Raw genomic sequence first — 26161 nt, 5'->3', positions numbered from 1 at the left:
TAAGCAGCATGGGGTTATGTCCGTTCATTTCTTTATCATTTCAAGCTTCTCTCTCTGGATGAATACTTGATTCCCAGCATCCAGCGGGGGCTGTTTGTTAATTCTTGGGAATTTTTTGAGGGGGTTTGATTTTCCTTTTGTTTTCATTGTTGTAATTGTTTTGTTTTTGACATGTTTTCTTGCATGGCACATTTTTGTACTATTAGGAATTTGTGTCACGGCATGATGTGTTCCAGAACCCACTAAAGTGGGAAAATAACAGCACTCTGGATGAATTGAGATGAAGTGAACAACACTTCACATACTGAAGGGTTTTGGTGTGATGGGAGAAAAAATGTATCCAATGAGCTGACATCTCATCCCCTCTAGCACTGCCTCTTGGATGCACCCATCCTCATATGAATTCAATTCTATCTTTTATGTTTTTTCTTCCACACAAGTTCACAAACCCCTGAAATAAACTAATGTAATGACCTCAATCCTCTCAAGGTTTGCCCTGATACATTACACAGAATGCCTGGCTGGATGTCTAATTGTGTTTAAGAATATGACTCCTTACAATGGCCTGACATCACCCTCCAGACACAAGAGTAGGACGTGTCCCCTGCCTCATATTAAACACATGACAACCATGGCCGTTAGTCATATTCATTCAAGTCAGTGACCTTTAGTTCATTGAAATCTGACATTCCTTGAAAGGCCCCATTTCAATCAGGTGGAATTCTTCTAACCATTAGTCATGTTAATTCAAGGAGTCTTATGAAAAAGTTAATTGAAATCTGATCATATCCTCTTAGGTAAATTCCGGTGGAATTCTAACCTTTATTAACTGCGTGGTCATGATGACATGTCACATTCTGATGTGATGATTCTGTTTACATGAATGCTCGGACTCAACATCCTAGCATGTTGATGAGTGTAACATTAGTTTACTGTGTACTGTATGAATCAGACCAATTTACACAAACATCCCTTGTTGTGCCTGGATGTGGATTTTCCATGTGGAGTTCAAACAAAGCCTTGGCATGAGACAAGGTATAAACCACGACATCCTTCATTAAATAAGCGTGATAACGGCTAGGTTAGCTACGACTGGGTCTCTCTAGCCTTGCCTGGTCTATGCCTGGGCTGGAAGGTTACATAACCGGCCCTGCAGTAGTCTGAATAATTCCCTTGTCAGGCGCTGTTTGGTGATGTCCTGCAGCTGTCCACTCTGCCCCCCCCGAACTTTCTGGCCAACTGGACCCTCTTCTCGTGACCAGACTTTAATCCTCCCTTATTTGTTTTCTGTCGTCCTCACACGCCGGCCGGTCTACTGAGGGAGAAGAGGCGACGGCCACACGTAACGATCAGTGCAGTGTCATCGCAGACATTAATACAGGCTCGTTAGAGGTCTTGATTACAGGGCTAACTGTGGCCGGTCACCTCACTGCCTCTTCATCATGGCCCACCTCTCTGTTTTGGTTTGAGTTCTTTCCAGGAACTGTTCCCAGACCCCTTTGTGCACTTGGTAATGGCTCAGATAAGGATAAGAGTTTGGATCACACACTGGACAGATGTGAGGCTGGTTTCTCACTGTGTAGGTGACTGTTGCTCTTTCTTATGGTTTAGGGACCAGCTTGATACAGTATACCATCCACTGCAAAGGTTTGCACCAGAGCCAGGACTTATGTTCTCAATATTCACATTTACACTATTAACAAGGTTAGCAAGATGCTAAAGTAGTTTGAGTTAGTGTTATACCACAGTACCAAAACGTCATGGTACTTATTATGCCAACATTTTAGAATACCGTACTACCGTTTCATATGATAAAATATGATAAAAATGATAAAATGTTTATGAAGTCAGTTTTGTTTAGACATTCAGTTGATTTTAAGCAAACCTAGTCTCTTGTATGCACAGGTCCAAGAATTTCCACTTCACGTTCATGCGCACATCACCTGTGTAGTCAGCCAGCCACCACTCACCTGCTTCTCTCCTCTCCGTCCGCTCTTCCTGCTCATCTACTCCTCCAACAGTTTTTTTTACATGTAATTTAGCTGTGATGGCGAGGGGGCATGCAGACCCTGATCAGTCTGCTGCTGTTACATTTCTACATTTGATACATTGGAGCAGCGCGCAGTGAGAGCAAAGTTAATACATTGTATATAATTTCGTCCCTGGTATAACCAAGTCCACAGGCCAGTCTGATAGGCTTTGAAAGTTCACGGTCACGCAGCAGGAGCAGAGAATAAAAACAGCTTCGCAACAGTCGTGTTTGCAGCATTACAGTAAAGAAAACGGCTATTACCGGACCTACCTTTTTTTCCTTCCTGCGCGATTTTGCGTGCATTTTATATAATTTCACAAACCATATCGCGGGCCGTTTTAAACTAATCCCAGGCCGCTAATTATTGTTTTGATAACAATGTTGTTCAGTCATATTACCTAGCTAGCTAACAACCAGGTAACTTGACAGTAGGTTAATTAAGGCACATTTGATTGGCCCAGGAAGAATGGGATGTGCTTCAAAAGTAGGATTCATAATCTCTCTTTCTGGTGCTCCTTACATTCTGTTTTGGTGCCTAACGTTTTTAAATTTGGGAGCAGTGTTTGTGGGAGCGAGAGAGAGTGGTGTGTGTTTTGAGGTAGACAGAGAGAGAGAGAGCAGTGTGTAAGTGTTTGTGGGAGAGAGAGCGAGTGGTGTGCGTGTGTGTCTTCTTTAACTGCGGAATAAAGGTTTCATGCAGTGTTTCCCCCTTACTGCCACAATGACATGCAGATCATTATGCATGTATGTTCCATTTTCCCCATTCCTCCAGCCAAATCACAGGTAGACCTTTGCAAATATGACCAAATTAGCCATTCAATAACTGTTTTATTGAGGAGAAGTGTGAATATCAGTGACAGCCTTTTGTGTAGCACCTGCACATAACAGGCGTACAGGATGCTAGTCCAATCAGAATTCTCTCTGGTATTGTGATACTTGGCCTGGTATCTTATCGTTAATAAAATGTTGTTATCTTGACAGCACTAGTTTGAGGTGCATCATGTGTTTTGTCAAATACACCTAACTTGGATAGTATATTGGGCCTAGTCTGCAAAGCATTTTACTGAGAAGGGCACATGGTTTTTGTAGACCCTTGTAAGCCAGCATACAGCAGTTTTTTGTATGTTTACGTGGGCATTATCATAAGCCTTACCCTGTAACGTTTAAACCAGCGTGGCTTTTTTTCTATGTGATTGGATTCGAGAGGCAGAAATGTATTTTCGCCGATAATTGAACCAAATCTTCAGAATGCTGTTGAAATGTGTTTCCCATCTGACGTGATATTTAGATCCTGTGTCCCCTGCTCGGAGCATGCCAGAGCTCTTGTGGCATGTTTTCATTGTCTGAAGGAATATATGCGATTCTGATAAAGGGTTTAGCCAGGAACGAGCCCTGTGAGGCTGCTATCTCTGTAAACTGATAGGACTGACGGCTCCTGGTATGGGACAATTGGAACCAGATTGAGACGAGACCACTGAGACTTGACCTCTGTGTCCCAGTGGAGCACTTTGGGAAGGAGTGGGGAGGTATCTTTGTTGAAATCATTCACCGCTAACAGCATATGGGCTAAGTCATTAACGTGGTCACTCAATTGCTATTTATGGTACATTACGCCATGTCCTTCGAACCCAAGTGTCTGCATCGTATTTTGGTTCGGTTTTGAATAGTTGACATCCTACAGGTAGGCCTACACTAGGTTTATCTCCAGGGTGCTTACTGGATCAGAGGTGTCAGAGGTCACGTACCTTTTGTTTTAATTATCTTTTGGTTCTCTATTATTATGGAAAAAACATTTTTTTTTCTTCTTAATTCAGGCTTCAGGGGGTTTATTATAGCTATTTCTATACTGATTACATCTTGTGACTCCGTCATGTAGGAAATGTAATTTCTGAACTACAACCCCAACCAAATTGAATTGAACATGTTTCAAACCACCAGCTCTGGGTTTGTAGCCATAGTTAAGAATAACATCTCCAAACCACAAAATATTATTCCTTGACAAGTAAAGGAACCGAAGTAATGACATTGTAGTCTTTAAAATAAATACCATGTTTTGTGAAGAAACAACTGAACAGATGAGAAGGCAGTATGGGTAAATTCCAGACTGGAAGTGGCCTATTCATACTGTGTTATTAGTGTTTTCACAACTATTTTAGTAAACCGAGTAATGTGACTTGATAGATAGTTGACTTGATTTCATATACATCTCACTGCTGATTTACAGTCAGTATGTGACTCTGGAAGGGAAATGACACTCCTCTTCTCTTAAGCTCCTGGGTTTCGTTCAAACGGTCTCCATGACAATAAATGTTTTATGCTCTATTTTTTGGGTTAGTAATCTTTTATGAACCCCTTGGTGATTTAAAGAAAATCCTCTTTGCTCTTTCAACTCCTCAACTGCGATGAGTATCTGTTTTAATGGGTACTACAGATTGGAGAGGATCTTTTTAAAATTCAATATCCCATTGCAGAGGAAACACAGGATTTAGAGTTTTTTACAGATAGTACTGCGTCTATGTCTGCCTGAGGGGACTTTTCCATACTGTGTTCTTTTGACTGATAAGTAATGTAGCATTATCACTTTGAATAGTACTCGTTCTGTGTGCACTGTACTCTGCCTGCGTCAATCAGAATTCTCGAGGAGGGGGTGGCACATGCACGTTTCCAAAAATAGGCTACAGTATGTGATGTACTGTAGAATGTACACGCTGTGGTTTGACCTGGAAGTAGATAACACTAGAGCTACCCTCAGCGGGTAAGCAGAAAAGCTTCTGTTTTTTTCCATCCCCGTTCAGGCGTTTCTTTTACGCCTGCTGTGTGCGGTTACCCTGCACAGGGTCTTAACTCGCCCCCATATCACTGTTGAACTCTCCCGTTTGAATAACTTCTTCTGTTTTGCTGTTTCAGGGAACAAAGACCACCGATGCAGATGAGGATGAGGAAGAGGATGGCTTGATCCAGCCCGCTCAAGTCTTCGCACCAAAAAGTCTCATTCTGGTCTCCAGGCTGGATTATCCTGAAATATTCCGGGTAACATGATAACATCTGATTAATTCCTGACCAAAATAGGTTCCTTTCAAAATGTCAGATGACCATGCATAGTGGTCATTTCAGTTTTTGCGGGTTTATTTGCCATCTATAGTTACCTGGCCAGGAACATTCTTGGTCCGGTTCATGACTGTTCACTTTACTTATCTCTGCCTAATTAGCATTGGCATGATCAACGGTAGCGCAGCAATTAGTGCATTGACTATCAATTGTCTCATGATGGTAATAGAATGCATCATGTTGAATCCTGTGTGTGTAGAATGAACATATTGGCTTTATTGAGTGAATTCTGCATGTACTCAAGGCCAGGATATCCAGCCAATCCCTCACTTAAGAACAGAGTGGGGCTTAGCGGATCTCTCCTGTCCCTAGGCACTCCACTGGACCACTACGGTATTCAACTTTGGCATTCAAATGTCTCCGACACGCATATTGATTTAGCATTTATTTTTAGCTTTGCTAATGGAATTTGCCATTAAACCACACATCTCAGCTGTACATTCCGGATATTACATAAAATACTATAAAGCTGATGGTATTCGATGACGAATTCCCAGTGTCTTTAATTGTCCATTTAGGCGCGAAACTGTGATTGGGTGTATGTATCGTGTGATACATCTGAATGTGAGTGTGTTGATTGACCTGGTTGTGTGTCTGTCTCCTCCTGACCTCCCCAGGGCTGCTTGGGTCTGATCTACACGGTGTACGTCGACAGCCTGCCGTTCCCCCTGGAGGGGCTGGTTTCCAACCTCTTCACGTGCATGGTCCCTGTGGCTGGCGGCTCCCAGGTAAGCAGGCATTACTAAAGCAAACAATTCCTCAAATACCTCTATCTTGGAGGGCCTGTCTAACCCCCTCTCAACCCCTCTGGCCTGCTCTCCACAGAGGCATGAATCCACCCCAGACTAGGGGTCAGTCTGGGTTAATGTTGCTGCTAGACCCACACAAGGTGCTGGTTACCCACTGACGGTCTAATGCTTATTATAGTTTCAGTCTCCTACAAGTAGAGTGGGAGTGAGGGAAGGAAGTCATGTTTTGGCCCATGTGAGAGTCCAGACAAATGATTTGCGTTTGCTTTCCATTCAATCATGCATTCCCCGTCTAGATGGTTGCTGTACCACCATGCGCAGAAATGTCCTCATAATACTGTTTTAGTTTTCTAGCTGGTCTTCTGATTACTTTACTTAGTGAAGCTAGGGTACAAAAAAACAGAGTAGGGGTCCTGTTTTTATATTTTCACTTCTCACTAGGTTATTGAAAACCACATCTGAAGCTGTCCTATAACAAAAACCCTACGCTGGTCCGTTCCCTTAAAGTCTAGACAATGGTGATCAATGTGGCTTTAAAAAACTGGATAATATTTCAACTGTGTTTGTAAAGGGGAAGGAATGTGGCCCATGATTAAGTTCACATCCTGAACCTTAGGGTAATTTAGTGTTTTTGATGTAATTTACCAACACATGTCAGTGTTCCTCCTCAAACTATCGCCACTCCCCGCAGAGCCAAGGGCTTTCGGCTGTAGTGACACAGCATGAGTTAGAAACCTCAGGAGTGGAACAAACTCATCCTTCAACAGACTGTCAAACATGAAGGAATGTCATGAATCAGGGAACGAGTTGTTCTCTAGCTGGTTCAAACTCAGTTGAAAGGCTATGATCCCAATTAATACCTTTATTGACCATGGTTCAATCCACTAGGATCTTCGTCAGGTCAAAAGCCAAACTCCGTTGAACCACCGTCTGTACCCCTATCATGTTTAGCTGAATTAGACGTGCTGATTGTGTTCACGCGAACACACTGTTTCCACTGTACGCTTACTTCTCTTCCCTCAGCCACACTGGATACAGCGACGGACGCTGCGTCCCTATTGGATTGCAGAGGCGTTGTGCCGTGCCAGTGAAATTTAGGTTAACATGCGATTGAGGTTTCTCCCATTGCTGCCGGACTGATTCAAAAGGCTAATTCAGTCATGCAGCTGCGATGTCCATCGGGTTCAACAACACGTGTTTTATTCATTTTCTGGGAGATCGTCAAAAAAACACTCACACAGTGGATCCCTTAACTGCCATTGTACTGTCATTTCTCCCTTGCCTATATGACCTTTGGCCTTGTACTGAAGTACAGTCTTGTTCAGTTTCCTAATGATATATACAGTACCATGAAAACATGTTTTGATGTGTGTTAGCAAAAAATGTCCCTCTACTGAAACAGTCTTGTCTAGTTCTATGATAGATCCATCCAATGGTTTTTCATATAACCTATGACTTTTCACTTTTGTGTTTTTTGTGATTTTCTCACAGAAACTGTTTTCCCTGGGAGTGGGCGACCGACAGCTAATCCAAACCCCCCTGAATGACAACCTGCCTGTTACATGCAAGAGTGTGGCCCTGCTCTTCCAGCAGCTTGGTATGTCACTGGGCTTCTGCTTCCTCATTACTGCACTACAGTACAACCAGTCAATCCCAAACTTCATGAACTTGACTCCACTTTATGACACCATCATGTTCCCTCCGTTATATACAGTCTGGTCTGTATCGGGTCTACTTAGTTGCAGTACAGTAGCTCTAGGCTGCTCTGCCTGTTGGTCACGTACAGTCACAGTATACACAACTCACATTTTAACTTAGCATGTTAACAGGAAACACAAGCTATCGCGGGGGACTCAAATAACCTGACAGCTGAATACAAACTGTGGTACCAGATATTAGGAATATCCCTCTTAATCATATTGTTTGCATAGTTTTTTTTCCTGTTTATTTTAGTCAGTAGCTTAGTTGTATGACAGGTTATCCGGTCTTGATCCTTGACGGTATTAAACTTTTTTAGGTTCAACTCCAACATTAAGAGGTTTAGAGTTACAACACGAATGAATAAATCATCTGTCCAAATCACCATTTTAAACTCTCAAATTGAGCAGCCACTAAGCAGTTGGATTAATGCTGTACAAATGAACATGTACAGTGCCTTCGGAAAGTATTCACACCCCTTGACTTTTTCCACATTTTGTTGTGTTAGAGCTTAAATTTAAAATTGATCAAATTTAGATTTTTTGGTCACTGGCCTACACACAATACCCCATAATATCAAAGTGGATTTTTTATTTTTTGGTTTACAAATTATTTAAAAAATGAAAAGCTGAAATGTCTTGAGTCAATAAGTATTCAACCCATAATAAGTTGCATGGACTCTGTGCAATAATTGTGTTTAACATGATTTTTGAATGACTACTTAATCTCTGTACCCCACACATAGAGTTGAAGACGGAAGTTTACATACACTTAGGTTGGAGTCATTAAAACTTGTTTTTCAACCACTCCACAAATTTCTTGTTAACAAACTGTAGTTTTTGCAAGTCTTTTAGGGCATCTGCTTTGTGCATGACACAAGTAATTTTTCCAACAGTTGTTTACAGACAGATTATTTCACTTATAATTCACTGTATCACAATTCCAGTGGGTCAGAAGTTTACATACACTAAGTTGAATGTGCCTTTAAACAGCTTGGAAAATTCCAGAAAATGATGTCATGGCTTTAGAAGCTTCTGATAGGCTAATTGACATCATTTGAGTCAATTGGAGGTGTATCTGTGGGTGTATTTCAAGGCCTACCTTCAAACTCAATGGCTCTTTGCTTGACATCATGGGAACATGAAAAGAAATCAGCCAAGACCTCAGAAAAAAAATTGTAGAGCTCCACAAGTCTGGTTCCTCCTTGGGAGCAATTTCCAAATGCCTGAAGGTACCACGTTCATCTGTACAAACAATTGTACGCAAATATAAACATCATGGGACCACGCAGCCACCATACCGCTCAGGAAGGAGACACATTCTGTCTCCTAGAGATGAACGTACTTTGGTGCGAAAAGTACAAATCAATCCCAGAACAACAGCAAAGGACCTTGTGAAGATGCTGGAGGAAACGGGTACAAAAGTATCTATATCCACAGTGAAACGAGTCCTATATCGACAACCTGAAAGGCCGCTCAGCAAGGAAGAAGCCACTGCTCCAAAACCGCCTTAAAAAAGCCAGACTACGCTTTGCAACTGCACATGGGGACAAAGATCGTAATTCTTGGAGAAATGTCCTCTGGTCTGATGAAACAAAAAGTGAACTGTTTGGCCATAATGACCATTGTTATGTTTGGATGAAAAAGGGGGAGGCTTGCAAGCCGAAGAACACCATCCCAACCGTCAAGCACGGGTGTGGCAGCATCATGTTGAGGGGGTGCTTTGCTGCAGGAGGGACTGGTGCACTTCACCAAATAGATGGCATCATGAGGGAGGAAAATTGTGGATATATTGAAGCTACATCTCAAGACATCAGTCAGGAAGTTAAAGCTTGGTCGCAAATGGGTCTTCCAAATGGACAATGACCCCAAGTATACTTCCAAAGTTGTGGCAAAATGGCTTAAGGACAACAAAGTCAAGGTATTGGAGTGGCCATCACAAAGCCCTGACCTCAATCCTATAGAACATTTGTGGGCAGAACTGAAAAAGCGTGTGGGAGCAAGGAGGCCTACAAACCTGACTCAGTTACTCCAGCTCTGTCAGGTGGAATGGGCCAAAATTCACCCAACTTATTGTGGAAGGCTACCCAAAACGTTTGACCCAAGTTAAACAATTTAAAGGCAATGCTGCCAAATACTAATTGAGTGTACATAAACTTCTGACCCACTGGGAATGTGACGAAATAAATAAAAGCTGAAATAAGTAATTCTCTCTACTATTATTCTGACATTTCACATTCTTCAAATAAAGTGGTGATCCTAACTTAGCTAAGACAGGGAATTTAAATGTCAGGAATTGTGAATAACTGAGTTTAAATGTAGTTGGTGAAGGTGTATGTAAACTTCCGACTTCAACTGTACAATTATCTGTAAGGTCCCTCAGTCGAGCAGTGAATTTCAAACACAGATCAACCACAAAGACCAGAGAGGTTTTCCAATGCCTTGCAAAGAAGGGCACCTATTGGTAGATGGGTAAAAAATATAAAAAAGCAGACACTGAATATCCCTTTGAGCATGGTGAAGTTATTAATTACACTTTGGATGTGGTGTCAATGCACCCAGTCACTACAAAGATACAGGCATCCTTCCTAACTCTGTTGCCGGAGAGGAAGGAAACCGTTCAGGGAATTCACCATGAGGCCAATGGTGACTTTAAACAGTTAGTTTATTGGCTGTGATAGGAGAAAACTGAGGATGGATCAACATTGTAGTTACTCCACAATACTAACCTAATTTACAAAGTGAAAAGGACGCCTATACACAGTAAAAATATATCAAAACATGCATCCTGTTTCCAACAAGGCACTAAGGTAATACTGGAAAAAATGTGGCAAAGCAATTTTATTTTTGTCCTGAACACAGTGTTATGTTTGGGACAAACCCAATACAACACATTACTGAGTAACACTCTCCATATTTTCAAACATAGTGGGGGCTGCATCATGTTATGGGTATGCTTGTAATCGTTAAGGATTGGGGAGTTTTTCACAGTAAAAAAAGAAACGGAATGGAGCTAAACACAGGCAAAATCCTAGAGGAAAACCTGGTTGTGTGCTTTCCACCGGACTTTGGGAGATTAATTAAGCAGGACAATAACCTAAAAGACAAAGCCAAATATGCACTGGATTTGCTTACCAAGAGGCCGTGAATGTTCTTGAGTGGCCGAGTTATGTGGAAAAAGTCGAGGGGTTTGAATACGTTCTCAAGGCACTGTATGTATACTCCTTTACTAGGATTTGCTTTGTCTGTTTTGCATTCTTGTTCACATGACGTAGCTTTGCTGTGGTTTGGTGGCTTCACGTGGGCATTACCGTCCCAAATTCCTGCTCACTGCATTAGTTCATACACTGGACTCAAGTATGTGGTTTTATCAGGTCCTTAATACACACAAATCACCGCAGCAGTCAAGTCTGCATTCCAGGGGCCGATGTTGGGGGCAAGTTAGTAAATAAATGAACTCCAATCAAATTTTTCTAATGCTTTCTTTTATTTGTAATGGAAAATAGGTCCTCATTTAGTGTGATTAGAAGAATGTGTTACAAAACTAAATGGATTATGTTTCTTGTAAGCATTAGGCACTGAACCCCTTGAGGAATTCAATAATAGTTTGCATGCTCCTTTGTGTTTATTTGGACAGCGAGCAGTGGACGTGCACATGGGGGGGTACTTTACTGATACACAAATTATCAGGGTCATGTTCAAGTCATGTGTTTGTAGCCAATCTGGATACACACAGAGATGAAGACAAATGGCCTGTACCTTGACATTATCCTCAGCCATGGTTTGTGTCAGTCCTCACCGACTTTGTTTTTGTTACCAAATACTGCACGTTATCCAGGAACAGTCCACAAAGCTAATAAAACGGAACAGATTCATGTCTCTCTAAAATTGACATTCCAAAGTGTAGTATTTACCCGGAGCTTGACAGAGGATGGGTCTAAACTCCTCCGGTCTAGACAGCTGTTTTTGGAGTAACAGGAGGAGATGGGGCTTGTTACTGTGCAGCTCAGTCCAACCATCAGGAGGAATGCCTCTGTGTGTTGTGATGTGTACGGTAGTGTGTCCATTCCCCCCTATGCTGGATCTGAACATGGCCCCTGTCCCTGACAGATGAAGATGATGGGTAGATAGAGGCGCCTGGGCACCTCAAGTCACTGCAGTTTGCTTACAATAATACCCTTGTGCAGGTCTGCATGTAACGCTTAAGAGATGCTCTCTGTCATGTCCTTGGGCTGCAGGTGATGTAACCGATGTCCTGTAAGAACTGATCAGTACTACATGATATCATATGAAGGATAAGCATTCCAACAGCACCAGAAGCGATCAGATCATGCGACTCGTGTACGCGAAGCACCTTGCATCTCCCATCCATCACTGCTGTTATACAATGCGGGCTGAGAGTATGTTCTGAGTGCAGAATCAGTGTTTCCCCTATATTAGCAGGGGCGGGCCGCTGCTGCTAATTTGTTGCCGCCACGTTTTTTTACATCTCTGCCGAGACACACTTTTAAGATCAGAGTGACTGTTACATTCATGTTAAGTATCTCTATGTTTCTGTTATTATGGCGCTATCACTCTGTTATTAGTACGCCTGTGTGGTAGTCTCACTGCTGATGAACCTGGCCTGAGTGCAGTGGCAACTATGTGGAAATACGGTTTAGTAAACGTTGTTAAACTTGAACCTAGTCGTTGTGTCATTTTAAGTTAAGTTACGTTTATTTGTACCATGTAGCATTGGATGCATTTAGTCTTTTGAGATATTTCAATTAAGTAAATGCAGATGTAAACCCCATGCTTCAGCCTATTTATTTAAAGGGGCAGTGCAGTTAAAAACGTGATTATATGAGGTCGAAATAACACTGACATTCTGATAATGGCCTTTTGTGTAAGAGCTGTTTGGGGGGGGGGGGGGGGGGGATCCTGGAATTTCAGCGTGTTCAGGTGGGATGGAACTTTTGGCCCACATGATTACATCACAGTGTGATGTAATTATAATAGACCATGACTGTTCATCTAGGTAAGGGCACTAGACCATCCTGTCTACCCACTTAAGGCTGTGTTTGTAAATATAGTATCTTCAAATTTGTTTCCTAACGTCCACACTATCAGACTGAGCATTTCAAGGGCCAAAAGGAGCCTCAGGGGATTTTGTTTTTACAAAATATATTTTGGAGTTATTAAATAAACAGTGATTCATTAGACATACAGTGATAGATTATTATAGAAATGTTTTTACAAAGACTCCATTAGTGCTTTAAAGCCGCTATGCTGCATCAGTTGAGCTAAATGTTATTTCAGATGGTGTCAACATTTTTGATTTTCATAATTTTTTTTGTAGAATGTCCTTTCAAAAAGTCACCAAGTGACCTTCTCACATTCAAATCAAATGTTATTGGTCACATACACATGGTTAGCAGATGTTAATGCGATGGTAGCGAAATGCTTGTGATAACTGCATAGTTTTCTAAGGACCTGAAGCGAGGCGACCATCTGCCGGCGCCATCATCTCTAGTGCCATCATTCGTTCTACCTTTGCCACCACTGACCCAAAACATTATAGGGGAAGCACTGCGCGTGTTTGAGTACCGTGACGATGCAACCGCTGCACAGCCCAAGGTTGGATCATATGTCACAACATATTCTCATTATTTAGAATCTCTCCTACTTGTATGGTTGTATTCTATGAATCAGCAACAGATTTGTTCTCCATGTTGGCTGGGCTGTGTCATCTTCCACCTCAGGTTGGAGGGTCTATTCAAAGCCATGTGTTTTGTGTAACATGCTAAATCTATGTGATTCATCATGACTGTCAGTCAAATCTGTAAGAACAAATGATTAAACACAGATTTGAGTTATAACATGAAATACAGTACAACTTACAGTAGACTACACCCCCCCCCCCTTTCCCCCTGTGTGTGATTGTCTCTCCCCCAGCCTGTCAGGTACTGAGTTATTCAGTCTACCTTATGACCAAACAAGACCTAGGGAAAAGGCCCAGACCTAGTGGGTGGTGTGGTGCATATACGTGTAGCATGTCTACGCACCACTGTGTCCAGAGGTCATCCTAGAGGAATGTCCGTCCAACATGTCACACTGCACAGGAAGTGTGGCCCCCAAGGGGATAGAATGGACAGGCCCTGGACAGGCTGCTGGGCTGTTTGTTGTTTGCTGCCTTTGTCTTGGCCCGGTCGGTCTCTTGTTATTTAGGGTCGGAAATGTGTCGCTGTTTCCCATAGATATGTAAACACCTCAAGGACACTAAACGAGCCAGGCTGCTTACCTCAGGATGCCATTATGAAACCTAATTGGCTGCCAAACGAAAAAATGCCAGATGAGTCACCTCAGACCTATGCACTTCCACACAGGAAGTCATGTTGAGGTGACAGAGAATGAGCCAAGTGACCAGCCTGTGTCGCTTGGAGAGATCCTGGTATTCCGTCAACAACGGAACAGACAATGTCTACGTTCATGTTCCGATTCCTGTTTATCAGGGCCTATCTGAGCTGGAGGCAGACAGAATCAGGGACCTCAGTTTGTAGCGGACTGCTGATATGTTAGCCAGTGTTCCGTTGTCTTCATCTCTGTATTGTGTGATGGATTGTTCTAACACTAGGTTGATAGGAAACAATAACAGGAACTGAAAACTTGAGAATTTGTCTGGACTGTCATATTGGTATTTGACAGATTATATCGTCTCATAGCGTGTCATTTCCTCTGGCTATTTTTCCAATTGTATTTTCCTTATTAATGATATACACTGACTGTACAAAACATTAGGAACACCCTTTTGCACCTCAGAACAGCCTCAATTCGTCAGGGCATGGACTCCACAAGGTGTCGAAAGTGCTCCAAAGGGATGCTGGCCAGTGCTTCCCACAGTGGTCAGTTGGCTGGATGTCTTTTGGGTGGTTGACCATTTTTGATACACATGGGGAACTGTTGAGCTTGAGCAACCCAGCAGCATTGCAGTTCTCGACACACTCAAACCGGTGCACCTGGCACCTACTACCATACCCTGTTCAAAGGCACTTAAATATTGTTTTCTTTTCATTCATCCTCTGAATGGCACACATACACAATCTGTTTCAAGGCTTAAAAATCCTTCTTTAACCTGTCTCCTCCTCTTCATCTACATGGATTGAAGTGGATTTAACAAGTGACATCAATAAGGAATCATAGCTTTCACCTGTTCAGTCTGTCATGGAAAGAGCAGGTGTTCCTAGTGTTTTGTCCTCTCTGTGTATAATATACACTGTACCGTTTTGTAGCTGAAATTGCATTGTTTACCCACCTGTTATCACTGTTGGCAAGAAGAACATTGTTTTCTCAGCCATTTGTTATAAGTCTGAATGTAATAGTGAATAATATACTGTGAGTAAAGAGGGAGATGTTTTCAAAATATTGTGAAACATGTACAGTACTTTGGTTTTCATGCAGTATGTCTCTGCAAAACAGATCTTTCCTCCAATAATTTCAACAAACAGCTAGTCACATAGCATGATTGATAACAGCACATGTTCTATCACCCCAAAGAAATATAATTTACTCTGAGTATTGTTTGCGCAGCTTAGAAATAAAATCCACCCCCAACATTGTTTAAAAAAAAAAAAAAAGTTTTATCAATTGTCCAACCGAATACCTAATTTAATTACACATTCTCTCTACTTTCTTCTGCCAGGAATCCAGAATGTTCTGAGTCTGTTTTGTGCGGTTCTGACCGAACACAAGGTTTTGTTCCATTCTACGAGTTACCAGAGACTAGGGGAGGCGTCGCGTGCTCTGGAAGCACTCATGTTCCCCCTCAAATACAGGTACGTGATTGGCCCGTCGGTCTCCACGTTCCCCCATCAGTCCCCATTACGCCTCGGCTATTGACATGACTTGCCTTGCACCAAGTGTGACTTGAATGATAATGTTTCTTATTATCGTGATTTGTTTGTTCCTCAGTAAAATTGTTACACTTAGGCTGGCTTTGATTATGGCCACATTGAAAGTTCAAACGTATTAAGATGTTCATGTTGATTGCGTTGCCAACTGACTTTCTGACATTTTGTGACTAAACAAAACAACATTCCAAAATGGTCTTTATCTGTTCTCATATGTCATTAAGATGAATCCACTTACTGTAAGTTGCTCTGGATAAGAGTGTCTGCTAAATGACTCAAATGTAAATGTACTTGAAAGATTATTCTCTGGTTTACTGAACACCAAAATGGTCACTTGGAGCACCACAGTTTGATGTAGAATTTGACCTGGCAAGTGTTGTGTGTTTACTCACTGTCGTCTCCTGTTTGAAACTCAGTTACCCATACATCCCCATCCTGCCGTCACGGCTGCTAGAGGTGCTGAGCTCACCCACTCCCTTCATCATCGGGGTCCACTCCATGTTCCAGAGCGAGATCCAAGAACTGGTGAGTGATGTTTAGCACCTTCTCCAGACATGAACTGCCTCTGACCCTGATTCAACATGTACAGGACACCAGCGATAACAACATACCTTTATTTAGACTGATTCATTGAAAACTTGCATAATGTAACCAGTTGCCAGTGAATAATGGAGCCGTATGATATATTTGAGTCACTGTACATTTTAAGGAAATGTTATGTTGAGCTGACATTCCTTGTGCCGATTGATGCGGCCTCCTGAGTCCCTTAGATTCAGGGAGTTGTGACTCCTCCACTGTGTTGGCCAAGAGCCTGTTTTGGTAGGTTTCGACCTTAGTTTCTCTTATACGCTCTGCCATAGTAATGTAGAATGTGCTCTACAGCTAAAATAGGTATCTAACTAATTGGAAAGGATTGTTTAGTGGTGTGTGTTGTCTGTCTTACAGTTGGACGTTATCATAGCTGATCTGGATGGAGGAACCATAAAGATTCCAGAGTGCATCCACCTGTCCCAGCTCCCTGAACCACTGTTACACACTACACAGACTGCCCTGTCTCTGGTACGTACCTGTTACACACTACAGACTGCCCTGTCTCTGGTACGTACCTGTTACACACTACAGACTGCCCTGTCTCTGGTACGTACCTGTAACACTACACAGACTGCCCTGTCTCTGGTACGTACCTGTTACACACTACACAGACTGCCCTGTCTCTGGTACGTACCTGTTACACACTACAGACTGCCCTGTCTCTGGTACGTACCTGTTACACACTACACAGACTGCCCTGTCTCTGGTACGTACCTGTTACACACTACAGACTGCCCTGTCTCTGGTACATACCTGTTACACACTACAGACTGCCCTGTCTCTGGTACGTACCTGTTACACACTACACAGACTGCCCTGTCTCTGGTACGTACCTGTTACACACTACACAGACTGCCCTGTCTCTGGTACATACCTGTTACACACTACACAGACTGCCCTGTCTCTGGTACATACCTGTTACACACTACAGACTGCCCTGTCTCTGGTACGTACCTGTTACACACTACACAGACTGCCCTGTCTCTGGTACGTACCTGTTACACACTACACAGACTCCCCTGTCTCTGGTACGTACCTGTTACACACTACACAGACTGCCCTGTCTCTGGTACGTACCTGTTACACACTACACAGACTGCCCTGTCTCTGGTACGTACCTGTTACACACTACACAGACTGTCCTGTCTCTGGTACGTACCTGTTACACACTACACAGACTGCCCTGTCTCTGGTACGTACCTGTTACACACTACACAGACTGCCCTGTCTCTGGTGCGCGTACCTGTTACACACTACACAGACTGTCCTGTCTCTGGTACGTACCTGTTACACACTACACAGACTGCCCTGTCTCTGGTACGTACCTGTTACACACTACACAGACTGCCCTGTCTCTGGTACGTACCTGTTACACACTACGCAGACTGCCCTGTCTCTGGTACATACCTGTAACACTACGCAGACTGCCCTGTCTCTGGTATGTACCTTTTACTCTACACAGACTGCCCTGTCTCTGGTACGTACCTGTTACACACTACACAGACTGCCCTGTCTCTGGTAGGTACCTGTTACACTCTACACAGACTGCCCTGTCTCTGGTAGGTACCCAGCATACACCAATGCTCATCCTTGGAAATCACAGATCCTCGTTAGACAATTCACATTAGATCATAATGAGAATGTGGTTTGTTGCAAACAGCTGTATAATGTTCTGTCCTTATGTAACTCGTCTAGTTATTGTAAGGATTATTTGTTCATGTAATCTGAAACATAAAAATGTACTTAGTCTTGACTTTGTTTTTTCCTAAGAGGATTTTTTATTATTTTCAGGTTTTGCATCCTGATCTGGAGATAGCTGACAATGCCTTCCCACCCCCTCGCACAGCCCCCTCCAACCTCAAACTGTTGGTAAGGCACCATCATTCCAGTAAACAGTGTCTTCATCCTTTACCCCTGGCCATGTCTCATTGTAATAGATGGAGCCTTTTCCCAGAACATCATGTGTTTGTGATATGAGGAGAACACCACTGCTCTGAGATATCTCCTATAACACGCTCGTCTCTTGTCCGACCTATGATAGCACAAAAATGTGAACTTTAGTGGGGGTTTCCATTTCTTCAGATGGTAGAATAATCACGTTAAGATGTGAACTGAATTAACAAGGGGGTATTCATGGCATGTTTGTGAGCTGACTCTCCCCTCTCTCCCTTGTGTTTCAGGATAAGGAGGTGCGAGCCGTGTTCCTCAGGCTGTTTGCTCAACTCTTCCAGGGCTACAGGTCCTGCCTGCAGCTTATCCGCATCCATTCTGAACCTGTTATCCACTTTCACAAGGTGAGATCAACGCACTTCTGTTCAACTCAATCTGGGTGGGTCAAAAACCTTATTGCCAACTGAAGCCATGTGCTCCATCACACCCTCAATGTGTCTCCTGATGATGACGTACGTTTGCCCCCCATGCTGTTGTAATTCCGGAAAAGATCACATTTCACTGATCACTGCAATGTACGTGGTTACCTTATTTATTCAATTGGTTTGTCCCCATTAACATTTGATAGGCTGACGTTTATCCCTTGTTCCTCTCAGCCTGTAAAAGAATGTTTGGAGGGAATCCAAGAACAAGAGGATTCTCTCCTATCCTGTCTTATCCTGTTTGATAAAGCTGTTTGGAGGTGTTTTGTTTTAGCGTGTGTGTGTGTGTGTTATAAGGATGCGCTTTAGTGACTGGCAGTATGACTCTTCACTATGCTATCTGCTTGTTTGTGTTAAGTGCTGTCAACCTTGGCCAATGGCCTTGCGATGAGCCATATGAAATATATCAAATAAAAATAGACAAATAGCTGGGTTTGTATTTGTTTGTGTCTGCTGCGTCTCCATGGTAACCTCTCAGCACATCCCTCTCAAAGTACCCCACATGGCTCGGATTATGGGCCAGGAATTCATCACGAATCTACAGAAACTCGACGCTTTTTTACGGAGAGACGTAGACTGGGGAGTCTAGAAAAACTGCCCCCGTTTTCTATCTCTTTCACCCACTAGCACGAATCACAGGCCTGATTCAACATATCTTCTGTCATCTGTTTCACTTTTGTGACTGGGTTCATTGTGATAAAAAAAAAGTAAAATAAAGAGGCTGTTACAGTCCTAAACGTACATATTTATGTACCTACCATTATTTAACCTTTGACCCTGTCCCCCTACAGACTGCCTTCCTGGGCCAGAGAGGCCTGATCGAAAATGACTTCCTGACCAAGGTTCTGGATGGCATGGCCTTCGCTGGCTTCGTGTCTGAAAGGGGGCCGCCTTACAGAGCCTGTGATCTCTTTGATGAGGTACTGTCGGGCATGGCTACTGTAACCAGACTGTGTGTTTTGCAGCTTCAGTATGATTTGGCAACAATTTTTCTAATTTCACTGTTGTGTATGAAACTGGGCTTGTCGAGAGATTGTATCGTTTGGGAACAGCTTGACTGACTTGTTGTTGGTTCTGTAGCTGGTGGCCTTTGACATGGAGCGCTTTAAGGAGGAGGCGGCCAGCCCTGCCAAGCTGCAGAAGCACATGAGGGAACTCTCTGACCAACTGTACAAAAATGTGAGTTAACATCACTCAGCCTCTGGGCCTGTATGCTATAGTGTTCACATTAGGCACTTTCTGTACTCTTTAGTGTTATAGCATGTCCTATGGCCGTCACAGATGTTGTTCTTGTCTGTATGTTTTATTATTGAATGGTCCATTACAGGAGAATCCCAACCCCCACATGGCGTTCCAGAAAGTGCCTCGGCCCACGGAGGGCTCCCACCTGCGGGTGCATGTGATGCCCTTCCCCCTGCTGGACGATGAGAAGGTGGAGCGGCTGCTGGCGGAGGGCCTGGCCAAGCATCCCAGCACCCCTGCCATCACTACCACCACCCGCGCAGAGAGGAAGTGTGTGGTGCCCGCCGGCCCTCCCGTGGGTACGTGAGACACAAACATCAGCTCTAGTCCATGCCTGCTCCTGTGTGAGACAAATGGCTTGGCAGGAGTCTGTCTATAATGTGTTAATAGCTGTAAGCACTTAGTTGCTGAGTATTGAATGGCGTCTGTACTAGCGTAGCTTGTATTCCTAACCTGCTCACCCCTCATCTGTGCAGTGTCCATCATGGGGAAGATGGGCTCAGTGTTCAACAGCGCTCGCAGGCTAGAGGTGGTGAGGAGCTGCATCTCCTTCATCTTCGACAACAAGACCCAGGAGACGGAGAAGGTGACGCACGGCATCCTCCCTAATCCCTGTCTCTCAGCACAGCGGAATCAGCCACGTCTGTAATGGCCCAGACATCTGGACTGACATCCATTCCTCCGATTACAGCAGGCAGGCAACCGTGTGTGTCGGTCTGGAGTTAGCGCTCTCAACTCTATCAGGCTAATTATACCTCCCAGCTGGGAGACAGGACCACACTGGAGACAGATAATCAAACACTTAGACTAGCCTCATAATCTCCTCGTTATCAGCAGAAATGACCCCATTGTTTTAACACCGAGGTTAATGGCATAGCTGTTTTTGCTTTCTGCTTTTTCCCGTAAAGCATTTACACGTAAATGATGCTCTTTGATTTCCCCGCGCCGTGGCACCCCCTATAGAAAAGCCCATAGGAACGTTGATGCGGGTGTCCCGTGTGTACTGCATGAAATGGAGCCAGTTCCTTTGTGCCTGCACCTCTGGCTGTAATACGCAGGTTATATAAGGCAGACGTGCATCCCTGTGTTGATAGAGGAACACACAGTACGCCAGCTATAGACCCCCCCACCCCCGGGCCTATAAACCCTTCACCTCAATATACATTATACAGCCAATGTGAAAACCATTACCCAGACTACCATCACATTTTTTCTCGTACTTTGACATTAGTATGAAATGTGTCATATTAATATTTCCCAGAGGTCAACAATTCACTGTCTGGACTGGTAATATTGTAGCTGCTATTGTTCCTGAGCTCCTGCAGACCTACTAGCTTAGGTTTCTTGGCTGTAGCAGGTTCTAGAATTCTGGGATGTTAAGAAATCAATTCAGAAGAATATTTGTTCATGTATGTTGTGGTGGTCATTTGTGTTAAAAAACAGGCTCTGTGTCTGCTGTGCTGTGTTCCCAGACGCTGCCGGCTGCGCTGCGTGCTCTGAAAGGCAAGGCGGCTCGCCAGTGTCTAACTGAGGAGCTCAGTCTGCACGTCCAGCAGAACCGGGCCATACTGGACCACCAACAGTTTGACTACGTCATCCGCATGATGAACTGTGCCCTCCAGGTGGGTCAAAGCTCAGCCAGTCTGTCCCTGTCACACCTAAGTCATGTGACTCTTTCAGAACAATCCAACTGGCTCTGTTATTTTAATTTAATTTTAACCTTTATTTAACTAGGCAAGTCAGTTAAGAACAAATTCTTATTTACAATGACGGCCTGCCCCGGATGACGCTGGGCCAATTGTGCGCCGCCCTATGGGACTCCCAATCACAGCCGGATGTGATGCAGCCTGGATTCGAACCAGGTACTGCAGTGACGCCTCTTGCACTGAGATGCAGTGTCTTAGACCACCGCGCCACTCGGGAGCTATTAAAGTTCAGTGTGCGGTATGTCCCTCCACGAGGTAGTTAACATCCCTCCTAAAAGTCTCAATGTCAACATACTCCTCCTACAAAGGATGGAACACTGTTTTGTAATAGCTAATGTACAGTAAGTATCCAGATATCAGTGGCAGCCTTTCTTCTTGGGTGTTCCCTAACATTCTCACAGAGGCAATAACAGGTAAACCACAAAAATATTTGAGGAGCAGGAAGCAGCAGTTTGTTTCCAGGCTTTAACTGGTTCTAATTTAGCGCGTCTGAAGTTGTCTATAACGGAAACAGTACGAGACAGCGAGAGCATTTTCCCAGCTGACCAAATGCTAAGCAGACAGCTCTGGCAAGGTGATGTAGAGCTCTGCCTGTTCCACCACTCAGATAGCTTCCTAGGGTACACAGGTCTCTGGCAACAACACGTGCTGCTACTGCACCATACGTGCTCTTACTGCCCTTCTCCCTTACCTTAGTCATGCTTGGCTGCAGGTGGAAGAATGGCCAAATCATATTTTCCCAGTGATTTATGCTCAAGTTAGTCTTCATTTGCAATAGTTTGACAGATTGTCAAAAGTGAGTGCTCACTGCGCACCACATGTCTAATAAAAGGTTGGTGTTTGATGTACCTGGGGGCTATTGGGTTTTTGCGCTATCGCTTCGGTTATTAGACAAAGAGATTAGTGGTTTATTCTGCTCTCCCTGTGCTGCACACGCCCCATAAAGTTTCACTCTGCCATCAATCAGGTGGGAGAGGAGGGCTCGGAGCTCAGAGTCAGAGCTGAGGCCTCTGTGGTAGTTCCTCATGTTTTACAGCCTCGCATGGCTGTTGCCACGGGAATTTAATGATTCGGAGCAGTGTTCACAGAGAGCAACTTTTATGGAGTGGCTCTGGATTCCACGCATTCTTCTGGCCAAATGATCGATGATGGCGAGCCAATTAATCCCACCATCTGCCTTTAGCCTGGGTGTGTAGAGGTCACTGGCCTCCCCACTTGTAAAATAGGTCAAGAGCCAGCCAGCCAACCAGTGGCTGTGTAATTTATACATGACAGAGGTATATATGCTCTCCCTTCCTGTGCTCCTGTCAGCAACACAGGTTCTAGGAGCTGAGCCATACCACCTGGTTTCAGTTGCCCCCTGCATGCATAGCTAACCGCATGTCTTCAGTATCTGAGTCCAGGTCCCACTCTGTCCAAGCCAAGGTAGTGATGGGATGAAGCTGCTGGTCCTACAGTAGTCTCCCTGTGGTACAGAGCTGTTGAAAGACACCACAATGACACTGGGACTCTCTCTATAATAACTGCAGATTAGTCTTATTTGTTGCTAGATCTGTCTGGCGAATACCGGACCATTCTGGAATGTACAGAACAATGTAGAAATGCTTGTGTATTAGGTTGCTTAATGTGGCTGTGTTATCTGATAGCTGGGCTGCGAGCGTTTCTGACATGTATTGTTTCTCCCTGAAATGGGATCCTGATGTGGAGTTTATTTTTTTCAAGGACCAGATTAATAGTATTTCTGCAGATAAATATTTTTTTCCCCCTCAAACTGGACATGAGCATTTTCAGTGACATTGCATTGGGAATACTGAATCCCTAGGCAGATGCTATAAAGCAAAGCATGTGAGATGCATTCAATACCAACCTTCAGAGTTGATTAGACAGGATAACAACCACGTGTGAGTGTGTGCACCCTGGACCAGAGGATTTTTATTTAGAGCCAAGCGCAGCGGAGTGACTCCGTGTGGATTTATACAGACTGTCTCTCTAGTACCGTGTTTGGTCCAGGGGGCACTTGGCAGGGTTTCCCATAATACAGCATGGAACATGTCAGGAGAGGGAGGGGGGTGACGGGCTGGAGCGAAGGGGTTCTGTCTGGCTGTGGCACCAAGCATCAGTCCAGGGCCCGTGTCTCTCCTCAACAACCACTATTCAAACCCAAACAACAGATATAGTCCACCATTAGAGATGGACATCTCCACACCAAAACATCCCCAGTGCATCTGAGATGAACTGCCTGTCAGCATAGTACTGCACTTCTGGTGACCTAATGTTGTGACTTCACCCTTAAAGGTAGATGGATAGAGGCCAGTGTGTATATTATCTCCAAACCTTCAGGGTTCTCATTTCACCAGACATTCCCATCTTATTTTGATTTAATCTCTGCTTTGCCTCGCATAACAAAATAAGCAACAATTTTACTCATGGAGCTGGTATTTAAAATGGAGCGATGGTTTACTTGCCAAAAGGTTAGCTAAAACATAGCGAGCATTTCTCTATAATTTCATTTAGCTTTACGGTGTAATACTGTATTGTTATTTCTCCCCTATATTTTCACTAAGGCAACAACAGGCCAGAGGTCCATCCATTTTGCAGTTATTTGGTCCTGATTCTGTGTCCTGGTCCGTAGCCCAGGTCCATGGATTTGTCTCAGATGGGCTGTAAAAAGGAACAGAAATAGCAGATTGCCTCGGCAGTAATTACTCTCGTATTTCACTTTCACCCCTCTCCTCTCAACGCCCTTCCCTGTCAAAAAGCCCTTGGAGATATATCACAGATTGCACTGATGCCAGTGATTGTGTGTGTGATCCCTCAACACCCCACAAAGCTAGTGTGACCTCTATAGTGTGCTATGCACCACAGTCTCTGTACAGTGACAGAATGATGCCTCATTAGAATGAGATGGGAGGCATGTGTGTTTCTATCTAAAAACATCTCACATTTCTGATGATATCGTCATTCTGAGGCCAATCAAGTGTTTATGGGCCACATGTAACATGTCAGTTTGGGGCTAACCGTAGGGCTGCGTACTAGGAAAGGTGATACCTAGTCAGTTGCACAACTGAATGGATTCGACCGAAATATGTCTTCTGCATTTCTCAGAGAGATGCGGGGGGCTGCTGTTGTTGGGGGTTAACTGCCGTGTTAAAGGACAGAACGGCAGATTTTTCCTCCTGATTTGAACCAGCAACATTTCGGTTACTGGCCCAACACTCTTAGGCTAGGCTACCTGGATCTCTGTGTTGCCCTGGCTCTGTTGACTGACTGTTAGAAGGCTAGCGTTTGCGGTTCAAACTGTTTTGAAGGGGCACTCATCCACAGAGAGCAGTGTTTGTTCTGCTGAGTTCCTCTGTACTACAGTATGAGTCAAAGCAGTGTGTGTATACAGTGTCCTAAGTTTCTGCTTACTGACAGACAACCAGGTGAGACAGGGGATAGTCCTCTCTAATGGAAGTAGGTGTGGGATCTCATCACTCAGAGTAGTTCTTTAAATCAGGCTATACTGTAACTCAGTGGATGTCTGTGTACAGTCACTGAGCCCCAGCTTGGCCGTCCTCAACTCCACACTTTCCTGAAGCAGCGCACTCAAGGCAGAACATAAGTCACCTCAAGTATTTGTAAGGCCATGGAGGACCAAGTGAGCCTTCAAAAGACTGGACATTATTGTAATTTCTGTGTTTTCTTACAAATCTGAAGAAGAGAAAAATATTTCTGAGGAAATGTCATTCCCTGGTGCAGAACATGCCCATGTTTGTCCCTACTGGAGAGACAGTGAACCTGTGTCTGCTGAGACTGACTGTTAGTGACGCATTTTCCCCGCTCTCATTAAATGCTTCAAGGTTTGTTTACATACCGTACCCCGCTTTTTTTTTCTCCATTTATTGCAAGTATTTGAAGTATTCAAAGTAAATATTTACCTTACTGTTATTCTGAGTCAATTGTTATTTTAATGAGATAAGATGCTCTGCCAGCAGATCTGTCTGTGTGGTGTGATGTGATTGGCTGATTGAGCCATCACCAGAGGTATCAGATGAAGACCATACAGTGTTCATCTTCTTTGAAAACCAATGAGCTCTGACCAAACACATTAGTTGTCCATTCCTCAAGTGCTTTGACCTCAACTGTTACAGTAAGACGTTGACTAATCTGTCCAAAGTGGATGCCAGTGCTATCTGTGCTGGACGCATCTTATCTGTGTATGTGGTAAACATTCTGCAGCTGTTCTAAGTCGTATCTCCTACTTGACAGCCACATGAATCAAAGACATGACTGACCTTAATTGGAGTATTTGCACTAATGTAGAGCCTATTTGTTTCTGTGTGCGTGCAGCCGCTGTGCAGAGCACCTCTCCTCCCTCTATCCCCCTCCAAGCTGTTGCAGGTTTGAAAGTGGACATTGCACAAGGCAAGGCCAGGCGAGCGGAGCCCTGCTGTGGAAAAAGGGGTAAAAATGCATCCTGGCATCTCAACCATTTCCTATCCGAGAGAATTATGGGCCCCATGACAGTGCTCACAAAACGCTGTCAGAATGTCATTCACACATGTGCTCCTTCACCTGCTGGGGGTTGTTGGGCATAGGAGAAAAGTTGTAGGTCTATCCATTCTAGATTAGTATATGTTCAGATGTACTCTGGGCTGGCCAAATGCTGTGATGCTATTGGCCAGATGGGCCATAACCAATGTTCCCTCTAAGCTGAGAGTGCGCAGCTCACATCGGCCTTCCGTGCAGAAGAAATATAAGCCCACAAGAGATTGAACTTCATTCAACTTTCTACA

General features: G+C 43.9%; 1 protein-coding gene across 3 annotated transcripts in view; it reads left to right on the top strand.

Annotated features, from left to right (window-relative positions):
* The window catches only part of LOC106587205 (myotubularin-related protein 13), a 157348-nt gene that overhangs the window by 74790 nt on the left and 56397 nt on the right, over positions 1-26161 (top strand). For 2 of the 3 annotated variants that reach the window (XM_014175341.3, XM_014175344.3), the window contains exons 4-16: positions 4940-5062; positions 5758-5868; positions 7381-7486; positions 15265-15397; positions 15889-15997; positions 16418-16531; positions 17855-17932; positions 18244-18357; positions 19227-19355; positions 19516-19614; positions 19763-19976; positions 20154-20263; positions 21150-21299. In XM_014175341.3, the coding sequence (XP_014030816.3) occupies positions 4940-5062; positions 5758-5868; positions 7381-7486; positions 15265-15397; positions 15889-15997; positions 16418-16531; positions 17855-17932; positions 18244-18357; positions 19227-19355; positions 19516-19614; positions 19763-19976; positions 20154-20263; positions 21150-21299 (1590 nt within the window). Of the gene's footprint in view, positions 1-4939; positions 5063-5757; positions 5869-7380; positions 7487-15264; positions 15398-15888; positions 15998-16417; positions 16532-17488; positions 17582-17854; positions 17933-18243; positions 18358-19226; positions 19356-19515; positions 19615-19762; positions 19977-20153; positions 20264-21149; positions 21300-26161 lie in introns of those variants that run through there. The other variant, XM_082969475.1, reaches the window with a different exon arrangement.

This window comes from Salmo salar, chromosome 26, assembly GCF_965601325.2.
Source record: "Salmo salar chromosome 26, fSalSal1, whole genome shotgun sequence".
Taxonomy (NCBI): Eukaryota; Metazoa; Chordata; class Actinopteri; order Salmoniformes; family Salmonidae; genus Salmo; species Salmo salar.
This window is presented reverse-complemented; position numbering and strand designations above follow the sequence as displayed.